A 15,952-nucleotide genomic window follows, 5' to 3' on the forward strand; every position below is an offset into this window, starting at 1 on the left:
GGTAATTCTAATTCAAATTCCAATTCTAATGGGCATCCAAAGATCCAAAGACCATTTAGAACGGAGATGAGGAAACACTTTTTCTACACAAAGAGTTGTGAGTGTGGAATTCTCTGCCTCAGAGGTCGGTGGAGGCCGGTTCTCTGGATACTTTCAAGAGAGAGCTAGATAAGGCTCTTAAAGATAGTGGAGTCAGGGGATATAGGGAGACGGCAGGAACGGGGTACTGATTGAGGATGATCAGCCATGATCACATTGAATGGCGCTGCTGGCTCGAAGTGCCCAACGGCCTACTGCTGCATCCATTGTCTATTGTCCCAATGCATATACTGATTGTTCAAAGTCATGTGCGGACGTGGCGCCGACGGACGAGAAGCCAAGCAAAGAAGTGGAAGCCAAATAACCGAATGGAAACAAAGCCAAAACGCCAAATGACTGAATAGAAACGAAGCCAAAACGCCAACTAACTGAAAAGGTGGGATGCCTAAAAGCCAACTAACAGAAAGGTTGTGGCCCCTAAAAGCAAACTCACGGAATGACCGCTCACCGAAACACCACCTACCCGAAAGGCGGCATTGCCTACAAGCCAACGGACCGAATGCCGCTCAACGGAAAAGTCAAATAATCGACAGAACGTTGCTGGGGGCGGGACTTGTCAGTGATTGGTCTAGACCCCCGCGTCCATCACATTGTCCCACAACTCCGTGGGAGAGTGGGGGCTGTCCCGAGGGATGAGCACCTTTGGCCGCTTTCAACTTGGTGCTTGGGTTCAGATTGCCCAGAAAGAGAGGGGGGAGGAGGAAGAGAGGGGGGGGGGGGGGGGGGGGGAATGAGAGGGGGGAGAGAGAATGAGAGGGGGGGAGAGAGAGAGAGGGAGGAGAGAGGGGGGAGAGAGAGGGGAGAGGGGGGAGAGAGAATGAGAGGGGGGAGAGAGAATGAGAGGGGGGAGAGAGAGAATGAGAGGGGGGAGGAGAGAGAATGAGAGGGGGGGGAGAGAGAATGAGAGGGGGGAGAGAGAAATGAGAGGGGGGAGAGAGAATGAGAGGGGGGGAGAGAAAGGTAGGGGAGAAAGAGAGGGGGGAGAGAAAGAGAGGTGGGAGAGAACGAGAGGGGCGGGTAGAGAGAAAAGGGAGATAAGGGAGAGAGAGGGAGGAGGGAGAAGGGAGAGAGAGAAGGGGAACACTGGAGCGTGGGGGTCATTTTCCCCACACAAGCCATAGGTTACTGGGCAATCTGAACCCAAGCACCAAGTTGTAAGCGGCCGAAGGTGCGCATCCCTCGGGACAGCCCCCACTCTCCCACGTCTGTGGGTGGGTGGAGCGGAGGTGTGGGACAATGTTCATCCCTCCACAGTGATGTGATGGACACGGGGGTCTGGACCAATCCCTGACAAGTCCCGCCCCTCGGCAACGTCCTGTCCGTTATTTGACTTATCTGTTGAGCGGCATTCGGCTTGTATGCGACGCCGCCTTTCGAGTAGGTGGCATTTAGGAGAGCGGCTATTCGGTGAGTTTGCTTTTAGGCGATGCAACCTTTCAGTTAGTTGGCCTTTTGGCGTCCCACCCTTTCGGTTAGTTGGCATTTCGGCTTCATTTCCATTCGGTTATTTGACTTCCACCTCTTTGTTTCAGCTTCTCGTCCGTCAGCGCCACATCCGTGTACCGTTCAAAGATGGCGATTATCCAGCAATCTTGTCGTACTTTCAACAATGAGTATCTGACCGTTAATATGTATGTCCAGGAAACACCAATTACAAGGCATGTATCAAATTCTTATCAAGTGGGATAAAGTCATATTGATTCACATTATTAGATTGTGAGAGCTCTGCGACAATTCCAATCAACATACCAAAGTTCCTTCCTTAACAAATTGCGTGCAAATCAGTGGTATAAAAAAAATTGGTGTCTCAAGGCTCATTATAAGCAGAACAGTTTAAACACGAGCTAAATATTTACAATGGATCATAAGATTATAAAAGACAGGCCATTTGGATAATTGAATCTGCTCTGCTATTAGAACATAGCTCATCTATTTTTCCCCTCTCAAACCCATTCTTCTGCTTTCACCCTATATGCATTGACCCTAAGCTAACCAAGAACCTATTAATCTCCACTTTAAAAATACCCAAGGAATTGGTCTCCACAGCTGTGTGTGGCAATGAATTCCACAGATTCACCACCCTTTGGCGAAATAAATTTCTCTACTCCTTTCTGGAGGTACGTCCTTTTATTCTGAGGCTGTGCCCACTGGTTCTAGACTCTCCCACTACTGGGTACATCCTCTCCACATCCACTCTTTCTAGGCCATTCGGTAGGTTTCAATAAGATCCCACCTCATCATTCTAAATGTCATTGAGTTCAGGCCACCCAAAGCAAGTCCAGGCTACCCAAAGCCACCCAACGCTCCTCATACGATAAACCAATCATCCCTGGGATCATTTTTGTAAATCTCCTCTGGACTCTCTCCATCACCAGCATATCCTTCCTCTGATATGGCCCCAAAACTGCTTACAATATTCCAACTGTGGTGAGACCAGCACTTTATAAAGCCTCAGCATTATATCCTTATTTTTATATTCTAGCCCTCTCAAATTTTTTTTTTTTAAATAATATTTTTATTAGAAGCAGTGTACAGCAGTATAAACTGCGGCATATGGCAATATACATTTACTGTACCTTCCATTTTAATTTTGACAAAAATGAAGTAGCAAAAGAGCACGAAAGAGAGAAAGTGAAAGAGCTAGTGAATGTGTAAACCCCTAAGCTGCCAAAGAGTGTAGTCACAGAGTGAATAAGTAAAAACTTTAAAAAAATGAGACAAAAACAAAAAATAAAAAAAGACCAAAACGTGTTGATATACCTGCTTCATTTCTCACCCATCACCCTGTCCGTAAATCGGTTTAATTCCAAAGTTGTGTTGCACCATACTATGCTTGTAATGAATCAATGAAATGAATCAATCAAATCTCAAAATAAATGCTAACATTGCATTTGCCTTCCTTACTACCAACTCAACCTGAAAATTAACCTTTTGGGAATCCTGCACCACTTCTCCTGTCCCTTTGCACCTCCAATTTCTGAATCTTCTCCCCATTTCGCAACCAATCTACGCCTTTATTCCTTCTGCCGAAATGCATGACCACATTTTGCTATGCTGTATTCCATTTGCTCCTTCTTATCCCACTCTCCCAACCTGTTGAAGTCCTTCTGCAGACTCTCTGCTTCCTCAACACTACCTATCTTCATATCATCCACAAACTTGGACACAAAGCCATTAATCCATCATTCAAATCATTAATATACAACGTGAAAAGTAGCAACCCCACACTCTCCCCTGTGGAACACCATAGTTACTGGCAGCCAACTAGAAAAGGCCCCCTTTATTCCCACTCTTTGCCTTCTGCCAGTCATCTATCCATGCTAGTACCTTCCCTCTGATACCATGGGTTCCTATCTTCTGTAGCAGCTCACGTGTGGCACCTTATTGAAGGCCTTTGAATAATTCAAGCAAACAACATCCACTGACTCTTGTTTGTACCTGCTTCTATCCTCAAAGAATTCCAACAAAGATGTTAAATCGGAAATGTTATAGACTTTGATTAAAAAAAAAAATCATATTTGTTCATATATTGGCATGAGAGATGCAATGTAATCCCTAATAATAAATGACTAACAATGATGCGTCTTGCTATTGTTCACTTGGAGGTCTAATTTTGAATGTAGCATAGATAATTGCACCTTCATTGGTGGGTCAGCAGTGCAGAAAGTTAAAAGCTTCAGATTCCTGGCGGTTTACATTTCTGACCTGTCCTAGGTCAGCACATAAATGCAATCATGAAGAATGCACGCCAACACCTTTACTTTCTTGGAAGTTTAAAGAAACTCAGCATGTCACCAAACACTCTCACAAACCTCTGCAGATGTACTGTAGAAAGTGTCCTAACTGGTTGCATCAAGGTTTTCTACGGCAATACCAATACCAACACACAGGAACAGAAGAGGCTGCAGAGAGTGGTGGAATCAGCCTGGTCCATCACCGGCACAGCCTTTCCACCATCAAAAGCATCTACATGAGGTGCTGCCTCAAGAAGGCAGCAGCTACCATCAAGGATCCCCATGCCCCCTTCACACTGCTACCATTGGGCAGGAAGTAGAGAAGGCTGAGGTGCCAAGCCAACAGGTCAACAGTTACTTTTCTACAACCATCAAATTTTTAAAAAGTCCAGCACAACCGTAATCCTACCTCAGCAATGGAACACTGCGGACCAACTCTGGCACTACCACAGAATCATTTTCCAATCGTGTGTTTTTACTATCTTGTATTGCACAGTCTCTTTCTTTTCACGGAATGGAATAATTTATGAATAATATGTTTTGTGTGTTGTCCAATTCTACGTGCCTATAATGCTGCTGAAAATGTTCATTTTATCTGTATTTGTACATCTGTCCAAGTCTCTCTATGGTACCTACACCGAATGCTCAGAAAAGTTCAAAATGTCAGATGGAGGGACCACATCACCAACGCCCAGCTCTATGGGGAGATTCCACTTCTGATCGAGAAGATCGGGTCAAGAGGGATGAGGCTCGCTGGTTACTGCCACCGCCATCCAGAAATGCCAGCAAACCAGGTTGTGCTGTGGGAACCCACCCATGGAAGACGTGACCCGGGACTGCCAATCAAGATGATGCTGAAGACGCTGATGGAAGACACATGTGGAGAGACAAAAGAGGAGCTTGCCACCTGCATGGAGGACAGAGTTGTGTGATGCCCGTCGGAAACCAGTACCACTGCGTTGCTAATGTTTTCAACGATTTAATAATAAAAAAATAATGCACCTCACTGTGCATGTGCAAGTGCATATGGCAATAAACTTGACTTGAATTCAACTTCTATCCAAAGCAAGGTTTGCGGATTAGCAAAAGAAAACGATAATGATTAGTGAATTACCAATGTGCTTTGCTAAACTCAGTTTCTATGTGATGTCATGACATAGCCGCAATTGCACCAGGGACAGTGCATGCAAGAGCCACGATGAGAGCTTATATTCTGATTCCTCAGAGTGAGCTGTTCATCTCAGCTGTATGGTCAAGGGAAGAGATGTGGCACATATTTCTCTATAAGAAGAAAAAAGTCTCCTTTCAATACTGCAAATACAGCATTCGCAAACTCCAAGGAAGACAACGCATAACTTTATGCAATTATTCCCATACCCCAAATAAAATACTATAGTGAAAATAGCCAAACATAGTATCTATCTGCTCCACTATTTATCCATCCTCATATTCCACATTTAACACCAGTACAAATATGATAGGAAAGTACTTCACATATTGTTGCGTGCAAAAATATTAATATCACAGAATGTGTGATTTCCAGAAGGCAAAAAGCACTACAGTGTTTTTGATGCTGTAATAAATATGGCAAAAAACTTAATAAGCTGCCAAAACAGTGTTTATGTTAATCTGAAATTTGCATATCTACAAAAGTGCCAGGGTTGTAACGACCATCATTACAAAATGTTCCAGTTTACGTCCTGAGATGCAAATTGTACACAGATCTAAATGACTATTTTCATTTAATGATGGAGATTAGATGCTAGCGCACAATACTAATGACATCTTAGAAGAACATATTGGAATGAGAGAAACAAATTGCCTTTTGAGGTACATATACCACACAATCAACAAACTAGTTATCATTGCACCAACAGTAAAGTTAGTATATCAATCATTTAATAATTAGAAATGATCAAAAATACTCTAATTCCTTTGCATTTGTTTTGTGCTGTGCAGGAGTACCATAGGAAGCAGGCAAATAAAATATTGGCACATACTATTTGTCACAAAGAACTGCATCTATCACAAGGATCCCATAGATTTAAACCTTAATCCCCTGTCTCACGGTGCGAGTCGACCCACGAGTGATCCCGAGTTTAATTAAACTTGTGGTAATCACGTCAATTAACGTAGCGGGAGCGTCGGAACTCGTGAACGCAACTTAACGACTCGTGGCGCTAACGGCAGGTACCCAGGAAACTTGTTAACTCTTGAAAAACTTTAAGCATGTTTAAAGATTTCCACGAGTCAAATTTACTCGTGAAGTTAAAATTTGAAACATTTAAACTCGTTGTAAGAACATAGTGGCCTGTGAGTTTACCGTAGTGACTCTTGAGTCTACAGTCGGCACTCTTTAACTCAGCAGGACAGGCAGCATCTCTAGAGAGAAGGAATGGGTGACGTGATGACGTTTCCAAAATTCTGCTGCGTCTTTGTGTTACTCCAGCACTATGTGTTCACTTTTTGTCAACTAGCATCTGCCCTTTCTTGTGTATGACATTATTTGTATCCGTGGCAGTTAATTGTCGCTCCCTTCAGTATCCCAGGGGGTCGGAACGGGACTGGATTTGTGAGGGAAGGTGGGTGGGTGTGGTTGGGGTGACTTAGAACGGGAGACAGTTATAGGAGAGGTGTACTGACACTGTGTGGGCAGACACTTTGGTAGTGATTGCCCATGGGGTTCACTGCCGAAGACTTCAGAATGCAGAGAGCATTATAAACAGAGCGATTAACCCTGGAAGAGGGGGGAGACTTGTCTCTGAGTTGGACCCAGGAAACTGAAGCAGGCTCACGTAGACAATATTTTCTTGAGGTTATTAACGACAGATAAATGGATGGGAAGGGTTTAGAAGGCTATGGGCCACATGCAGGCAAATAGGACTGCCCCAAGACGTCATCTTGGAAGGCACGGCCAAGCTGGGCCGAAGGACCTGGTTCCGTGTTGTACAGCACCACGAGTAAGGCCTATCCAGTGGGATTGACATGTTTTGTATTTTTCCTTTCTAAAGATGCAGTGTATTTTGGTGACTATTGCACACTGCAGACCAGAAGCGCATTCAATACCCAGAGAGAAGGGATGGGCGAGCTAGGTGAGCAGGAGAGTGGGGTTGTTTGCAGTTGCAGAGGAAGGGGGCAAGGGCGGTACAGTTCCCTGTCTCAGCTCCTGTTCTATCGAGCGTGTGGACGTGTATGGGTGGCTTGGTTGGTGGCGGCCCATGGCGTGGCAGAGCCGGCGTGCCCGCTGACTCCCATCCCCCGAGCACCTGCCCCGGGGCGACTGGCACTGACTAACTTGCTGGCGTCGCCAACGTGAAGAGGGTGCGAAGCCCCCGCGCCCGGTGCAATGGGCGTTGAGCTGGAGAGGGAAGAGATCACACACATGGCCGGGAAGCAGAGGGGTGGGGGATGGGGGTGGCGACAGACAGGGCCAACAATGAGATGGAGAAAGACAGAAACACCGACAATAGTGCATGATCTCTCTCGCGTTATTGCGGGTGATTGTCGCCTGCCCGCTATTTCTGACGCTAAAGCCTTGGGATCGTTGCCCTTCGTGTTGGCGTGGAGGGGGAGGGGGGTATTGTGCTGTTTGATCGGCCTCTGCTATCCCAGGGACAGGGAGACACAGCTGCTTTTGAGACTGGTGGGCAATCACTACCAAAGTGTCTGCCCACACAGTCAGTACACCTCTCCTACACTTGTCTCCCATAGTAAGTGACCCCAACCCCCCCTCCCCCCACTACCCTCCCCTCCCCCCCCCACCCCACCTTTTCCTCCCAACTCCAGTCCCGTCCTGACCCCCTGTGAAACTGAAGGGAGCGACAATCAACTGCCACAGATACAAATAATGTCATACACAAGAAAGGGCAGATGCTGGTTGACACAGTGAACACACAATGCTGGAGTAACACAAATACGCAGCAGAATTTTGGAAACGTCATCCCGTCACCCATTCCTTCTCTCCAGAGATGCTGCCTGTCCCGCTGAGTGACCAAACTGAGGGAATTCCCACGTATATGAAGCAGAGAGAAACGTGAGTTCTACACGGCTCTGCCCGACCTTCGAGAATGGATTTGGTCTTTTGTACCCACTCCCCCTCCCTGCCCACCCCCCTACCCACCAAGCCAGCCAGCCAGACCCCTCCTCATTACAGCGGCGGAAGCGACATTTCCAAGCGAATGGGGCAGAGAGCTGGGGCAGGGCTGGGATGGGAGCGGGGCAGATTAGGCGCACCAAAGGAACAATCAAGTTGATGGCTGCAAGGGGCAGGCGGCAGAGGTCTTGTGCCCCAGTGAGGTAGACTGCTCTTCCCCCTGCTAATGCACACACAGGAAGAGAGAGACGAGAGCAGAGAATGATCCCAGCCTAACCCAAGAGCCTTGTCACCCCAGACAGAATAATGACGCCTGCGCATCCCACCCCACCCCAACCTCCCTCCACCTCAACTCAAGCCTGGGCACCAAAGCAGCTCAGGAGGCGAATCCTGAGCTCCGTCTCCCAACAATCTGATGTGCAACTGATGTGGAAGACCAGCGGCTGCAGCAGGCCGGCACCCGGCATGGGCTTCTCACACCCTCACACACAAAATGTATGTGCGAATAAACAAAAACAAGGAATAAAACCAAAGGCAATTAAAAATATATTCCGTTTAGAACGAGGGCACGCGGAAATATCCGTCCACATTCAAAGATTTCATCTCCCGTCTCCCCGCAGTGTGTAGACCTGGCAGTAAATTCATGATGGAGCTGTCTTCTTTAACACTGTTGCTTCGCCGCCACCGCCTCCTTGCTGCACAATGGCAGCGCGTGCGGGGCCGAGATCCTGCGTAGTTTTTTTAAGTTCTGAAATTGAATAACTTTCAATACTGAATCAGAATATACTTACTGTATGAGATGCTGTACAACTCCTCTATTTGATACTTAAAACAAACCTTCATTCACGGTTGGCTCAAGAGTAACTCGAGAGAGGAACTTGGTAACTCAGGAGAGGAACTTGGTACATCACAGAAATGAGAAGTAAACGGCAAACTTAGACATACACATGGGAATTTGTTTAAACTCGTGAACATAAACTTGGAATCTCGTAGACAACCACGAGTGTGAGTTTTTCTTTTGACTCGGGATCACTCGTGGGTGGACTCGCACCGTGAGACAGGCCCATTGCTAATATCCAACTGCCAAAGAGAGTTAATTCTTCACATGGTGTTACTGGATTGTGCCGCCAATTGCTCTGTATCTTATGAAAATAGAAGAATTAGGAAAGGTGTGGAAGCTTGGTTCTGCATTATGGCAAGACTTGGGTTTATTTCTATGATTCTAGTTAGTAATCACAATCTTATTTGTTAGGTGAAAGCTGCAAGCAAAGAACAATGGCTTTACTTCAATGTGTCATCATATTGATAGAAAGCTGACCACAGTCAAAAGCTGGAGAAAGGAAAGATTAGAATAGGATAGAAATCCCCATTAACAATGGTATGCTTAAAACAAAACAAAAATAATGCAGTAATGAAATAAAATAGTGAAAGATTCAAGCGTTTTATTTTTCATATGTACCGGAAATGAACCAGAACAATGAAAGTCTTACTGATGCAACAAGAAAATAAAGAAACACCAAGCATTAGTAATTCTGACCATGACAGTGCAAATACAAAACCACATAGAGCAATCACTGTAGTGCAAAGTCTGTAGTGATTTGCTGCTGAGGTAGGGTTGGGCAATGTGGTTCAAGAACCTGGTGTTTAATGGCAAGAAGCTGTTCTTGAAGCTGGAGCTAAAGATTCTCAGGCTCCTGTACCCTCATCCCGATGGCAGCAATGAAAAGAGAGGAGGGTGGTGTGGGTATTTAATGATATTAGCTGCCTGTGGAGGTGAGGAGGTTAGTGATGTGATGGATTAGACAATGTTCATCACTTTATGCAGTCTCCTTCATCCTTCAAATTAGTGAACCAGGCTCTGATGCAACCGGTCAACATGCTCTTCCCCTGTAGAAGTTCAATAGAATATTTGGCTAGGTGCCATATCTCCTCAACTTCTGATGAAAGAGTCATTAATGAGCTGTTTTAGTGATTGCATCAATGTGCTGGGCACAATGGAGATGAACTCTGATATATATTTGCAGACTGTGGTGACTATTATATGCCTAGTACATATGATGGTTCCAAAAAATACATTTTGTACATCTAGTGAGGCATTATTTAATACACCTTTTTGGCCGGAACACCTGGTGTACAATGAGAATTTTGATAGATTCACCTTGCTAAAAAAGGGTTTCAAGCTTTATTTTGAACTGTTAGAGATTTTTAAAGCTGAAAAAACTAGACCTATTGAATTCCTGTGAATTGTATATTCGGAAATTTTAGCAGCAAAAATTGATCTTTTTTGCAGACAGATAATATCACAGTCTTCACATGCAGTACGATGGATAGAACAGATCTTATTCCATCTGTTTTCACTGTTATTGGAAACTAATCACCATCTACCATTACCACTGTCACATTATGTTTAACTTTCCATAAAAATCAAAACCGCAGACATCGATGGGGCCAATTTGTCCTGTGTAGTAATACCCATCCCACCTTATTCAGATCCGATTTCATAAATATATTGTATTTATAAACATAAACATAAATATAGTTTAAAGAATTAAACTAATTACAATTACAGTTAATCTATTGTATTGAGTTTAGATTTCTGGAATTGTATTGAAATAGTCAGAGCAGACCCCATTTTTGGACCCACCCCAAATATGAAAAGTAATTGGTTAAAACTGCAGCAACTCTTATGGACTGGCAATTTGATGCAACATTTTTCATTTCAGTTCTATTACAAAATGATTTAAATTTTTTATTTAAGAAAAGGTACAAACCAATGCACCAGAATCAAAACAATTTAAAGCAAGATGGACCTTTTGAAATGACATAGCAGGTGAGCTGCCAGCTCAGTATTGCATAGGAAGAAAATCAGCTCATCTATTTCAGCCAACAGAAAGAATCTTTATCTGCATCTATCATTTAATTCATCAATGAACGAAGAGGACATGCTTCAAAAAGCCCCATTATATAATATAATGTGCATATGAGAAGCTTGTTGTAACGCCCATTGATTACAGAAAGTTTTAACTCAATGACCAGTCTTTCTCTCTACCATATCCGATTAATTATTAGTCACCAGTATTTCAAGACACTTCCTCATGTTTGTTAAAAGGAACTTCAATCTTAAACATTAAATACTGTTTTTCGTTCTGCAGATGCCGAGAGTCTCGGGCATGTTCTGTTTTTATTTCAGATTTCCAACATGCACAGTTTTGCTCCCCGTCACAAATGATCCTTGGGATAATGGGGACCATTCCTTAATACTTTTGTTCAAAAATAAATTTCTGAAATAAGATCACAAATACCTTGTCATCGCCATCTGTTGCCGTTGCCTCCACCACTTTGTTCCGGTTTATTTTCTTTTTCACCCATTTTTCGATCTGAATGTTGAACTTCATGAAGGTCACGTAGAATCCATAGCCTGACAACAAAATTACACTTTCCCACCAATAGATGACATTATCCAGGAAGAAAGCTATAAGCAATATCAGGTCAAGAATATAAAAGGACACATCTCTGAACAGTGGCCACCATGTAAGGTGCAGAATTTCTTTGGAGAATACAGCGCACATCCCGATTACAAACAGGATGTTGAACACTGCAGAACCCACTATGGTCCCAATCCCAACGTTACTGCGAGATATAAAAACTCCTATTAAAGAAGTAAAGAGCTCTGGGGCTGAACCGCCAGCTGCCATAAAGGTGGCCCCCGCCACATCATCCGATATTTGCAGTTTATCAATGATAACTGTCAATGACGGTACAAAAAACTCATCGCACACAATGGCTAAGGCTATGAACATGTAAATCATGCCTAAGACGTGGAGTACGACAGCTCCTTTCCTTCGTTCCTCCAGTGAAAAAATATCCGGAGGATAATCTCCAGAATTGCTGTTATTATTGTCAGGGATGGTGGCTGCCCGCCCTTCGTACCTCAGAGCAAGTTCAGATCTGGGCGTATAATTTTGACTCTTGGAAAATATCTGCTTTTCTTCGAAACCCAGTAGAGTTCTGCGTTGGCCTTGTGGTTTTGCTGAGTTGGTTGATGTCCAGGTGAAGGCACTGAGTAAGATGGAGAACGTGCTGAGAGCCATTAAGCCGATGCAAAAGCCCACCACTCGCGACGGTCTCAGCTTCCTCTTGGCCAGGTACCTGTGCTTTCGGAGAAAGCGCGGATCCGGAGAAAGTTGCTGGCCACCGCAGCACAGACCCGACTCCGCAGAGCCAGTACTTGAGCTCTTCGAATTCATGGCTAGTCGCTTCTTGACTTAACAAGAAATGTCAATGTTCTTGGTTTGTTTAAGTTGAGCGATTGTAGAAGAATTCTTCATGCACTATCCATCTTCATGGCTTTGAGAAGAAAGTCCTGTGAAAGCCAACTCATACTTTAAAATGAAGCTTTTCTTTTGCTGGTGGCGAGTTTCAACGTCCTGCAAAACACAGAGAGCCACTTAAACATCGGTATATCTGGGTTTTAGTGGGTGGTGGTGGTGGTGGCGGCGGTGGGGGGGGGGGGGGGGGGGGGGGGGGGTTATAACATTAGTTATTTTTTAAAGAAAACGATACACAATTGAATTAAACCCAGTGATTAATGTACTTCAAAATTAATTAAGACTTGTCCTTGCGCTACATTACCAGGAGCTGCGAGGACTGCAGTCTTACTCCCTTCGCGTTCTGGACGAGTCTGCCACTCGTATGCTAACAGCAAGGGAGGGGAGAGAGGAAAATAATAACCAGCCCGGGCTCCAGCTTTTAATCGCAGTTCAGTGACCCCTGCTGGCAAATGCAGCAAGGAGATCAGGGTTCACTGCAATGGCCTTCGTGTATTTCTCGCTATCATGACCCTTCTCTCTCGATGGCACTGCAGGTTGCATGCACTCAGTTTATCACAGGGACCTTTCCACACTTTTCAAGCCAGAGACACGGTTGTGCCCAAAGATTATTGCGCCTACCCGTAAAGGGATTTGGAAAGATTGTCATCGCTAAACGGGAACCGTTGGGTGGGTGTTGGTCGGGTCGGTTTCTCTGCAGGTGTAGATGGCACTGTCCTTGATCTTCCTGAAGGTTGGGTGGGAGGGGGGACGAAAAAGGGGTTGGGGGTAAGTATTTTCACCTGGGTTAGGTGGAACTGCCCAGTCTCCGTTCATCTTCGGGGCACGTACACAAATGCAACGGGCTGCCTGTGTCGGCCGGCTCAGTTCTGCTTCCCAGAACGTCTACTTGGAACTGCCGCCTGTCAATCCCTACTCTACTCTCCCCTACCCTGTTCTGTCCTATCCCACTCAACAACAACAATTTCACGGGGTCTTTGGAGAAGAAGCGATTTAAGCAGCCGCAGTCCGCAATTTTAATTCACGTTCTACCGAAGTACTGAAGCCCTCAGTAGATAGCGAGTAATTTCCTGACCAGTGTCAATGAGCAAAGAGGTAGAAGGGAGAATATAACCGCCGACATATACAATTAATTAGCTCTTTTAGCTTGTGCTCAATAAAGATTTGGTCCGACCTGGCAATGGCAATGGCAATCTGATTATAGTTTTAAATTACGACTGATTAAAGGGATTCTTGCCCTTTTGTCTTTGACGAAAGATCAGAAGCGCAGGAGAGGTACAAATCAAACAGTGGATTTCAGAAATATTGCTCCGACTCACTGCGGGACGATTATTCAAGACACAGTTTGATGTCAAATGACAGTCCGCAGCCTAAGTCCCTTGATAGAATGGAACGGTTTTTAAATTATCATCTTTTGAAAAACCGAATCAGATAATTAGGCAGCAAACAGTGTACGTTTAATTTACCATTTCACAGTAACGCTTGCTAAAGCTTTTGCTAAATGCGCGAGACACGACACATATGAAAATATATTCTGCAGTGCAATCCGTGCCTACTCCAAGGATCTGGCCAGTAGTGGCAAACGCCACATCTAAACGTGATGATAAACGTACAAGTGTTGTTTTTTTTTAATGTTCTGCAATCTGCACCTGTGCACGGACAAACTACTGGTGAAAACAGCCTTGTAAATCTCGATTTGATTCGGAAATTTCATTTTAAAGCGGCGTGAATCTCAATGCACCAAACATTGTGTTTTTAGATACACTTGTAAATCGCTACGATTTCAGAGGGGAGAAAAAAACCACAAGGCTTACCGGCGTTCAGCGGCAGCAGTTTGAGTATGAAGGCTGAGTCCCTTCCCTGTCCTCTTCACATTGAGCCGCTGCTGCGGTGCGGCCATCAGGAGGAGCTCCGGGACACTGGCGGTCGGCAGCGTTCGCACACCCACACACACTACAAGTCAGCAGCAGATATCATCCTCGGGAGACCACACACAGGGAGAGGGAGAAAGACATAATCTTAGTTTAAGACGCTGATGTGTCACGTGAGCAGCATTTTAAACTTGTCTGCGTTTATATATTAAAAAATAATTTCTTTTCCGCCGTTTGGCGTTGCATCTTCCGTCAATCTAAACATTAAGCATCGGGAGGCAGGTCTTTTACACAGAGACCGTAGTCATGGTTACTAACGCGGTATATTTGAATGCACAACGCAAAATAGATGAATGGGTTTTTTAAAGCGCTATTTTCCAAAGGGGAATGGGGTATAATTCCGTGAATCTGAAAAAAAGCTTTGGAGTGAGTTTCACCTGCGCAAATTCACCTGCTGTCGAGGATGTGGCCGCAGAGGATTCGCAATGGAAGGTTTCACCGGGAGATGCTTGGCGTACATTGCGTCAAATCCTCTGGAAAACGCTTCTCGATGGATTGCATAGAATCAATAGACATTTCGGTGGATGTTGACATAATTCTGCAAATTACAAATCATCTGTTTAATTGAAAAAAATGCTGTTTACTTAATGTGCGATGCAGTTGGTTGGACGCGACTTGGGGTTCATAAAAGTTTGATATCTGCTGTAATCGCATGCCATCGTTTATGCCACGATTTGCGCATTCCTGCAATGTTTACCGACCACCCAGCAGTATTGCAGGCAAAACTTAACGTGATCAAACTCGTTCTGTTCGCTGACTACACTGCATCAACTGTGGCCAGCGATCTATTATTCTGCAGCGGCTGATTTGTTGCTGATTAGATAACTTGTCCAAGTCAGCTTATTTTATTAATAGATAATTGTTTTTCTCTGATTGCGGGATGAGGTGGTCATGGGTGCAAAATGTTAGGTCCAATGTTTCACACGCAATTCTACAGCTCGTTTAATCCGAGTTTTATTTTTCTTGTATTTTTGTTGCTGAAAGCATTTTGTCAACTGGTATTAGGCGTATGAAAATAGACTGACCAGTGCCAGTAAATTGTACATCCATAAGAAATCATGCTGGCGCGCTTCAAATAAATTGTACATGACAATAGAAACATAGAAAATAGGTGCAGGAGGAGGGCATTCGGCCCTTCGAGCCAGCACCACCATTCATTGTGATCATGGCTGATCGTCCCCTATCAATAACCCGTGCCTGCCTTCTCCCCATACCCCTTGACTCCACTAGTCCCTAGAGCTCTATCTAACTCTCTCTTAAATCCATCCAGTGATTTGGCATCCACTGCCCTCTGTGGCAGGGAATTCCATAAATTCACAACTCTCTGGGTGAAAATTGTTTTTCTCACCTCAGTCTTAAATGACCTCCCCTTTATTCTAAGACGATGGCCCCTGGTTCTGGACTAGCCCAACATTGGGGACATTTTTCCTGCATCTAGTTTGTCCAGTCCTTTTATAATTTTATATGTTTCTATAAGATCCCCCTCATCCTTCTAAACTCCAGTGAATACAAGCCTAGTCTTTTCAATCTTTCCTCATATGACAGTCCTGCCATCCCAGGGATCAATCTCGTCAACCTACGCAGCACTGCCTCAATCACAAGGACGTCCTTCCTCAAATTAGGAGACCAAAACTGTACACAATACTCTAGATGTGGTCTCACCAGAGCCCTATACAACCAGTTGGTTACGAGCTGTTCAGAATAACTTGTCCAAGTCATCTTATTTTACAGACCACCAATGGTGATTTATATTTATGAAGAATACCA

General features: G+C 44.6%; 1 protein-coding gene across 2 annotated transcripts in view; it reads right to left on the minus strand.

Moving 5' to 3' along the window:
- Positions 1-15,363, minus strand: part of slc24a2 (solute carrier family 24 member 2) — a 211,196-nt gene extending 195,833 nt beyond the window's left edge. For both annotated transcript variants that reach the window (XM_055632763.1, XM_055632762.1), the window contains exons 1-2: positions 14,069-15,363; positions 11,229-12,353 (exon numbers count right to left, since the gene is read on the minus strand). In XM_055632763.1, the coding sequence (XP_055488738.1) occupies positions 11,229-12,173 (945 nt within the window). In that variant the 5' untranslated portion in view covers positions 12,174-12,353; positions 14,069-15,363. The remainder of the gene's footprint in view (positions 1-11,228; positions 12,354-14,068) is intronic.
- Between the last annotated feature and the right edge of the window lie 589 nt (positions 15,364-15,952).

Source organism: Leucoraja erinacea, chromosome 3 (genome assembly GCF_028641065.1).
Source record: "Leucoraja erinacea ecotype New England chromosome 3, Leri_hhj_1, whole genome shotgun sequence".
NCBI classification, from domain to species: Eukaryota; Metazoa; Chordata; class Chondrichthyes; order Rajiformes; family Rajidae; genus Leucoraja; species Leucoraja erinaceus.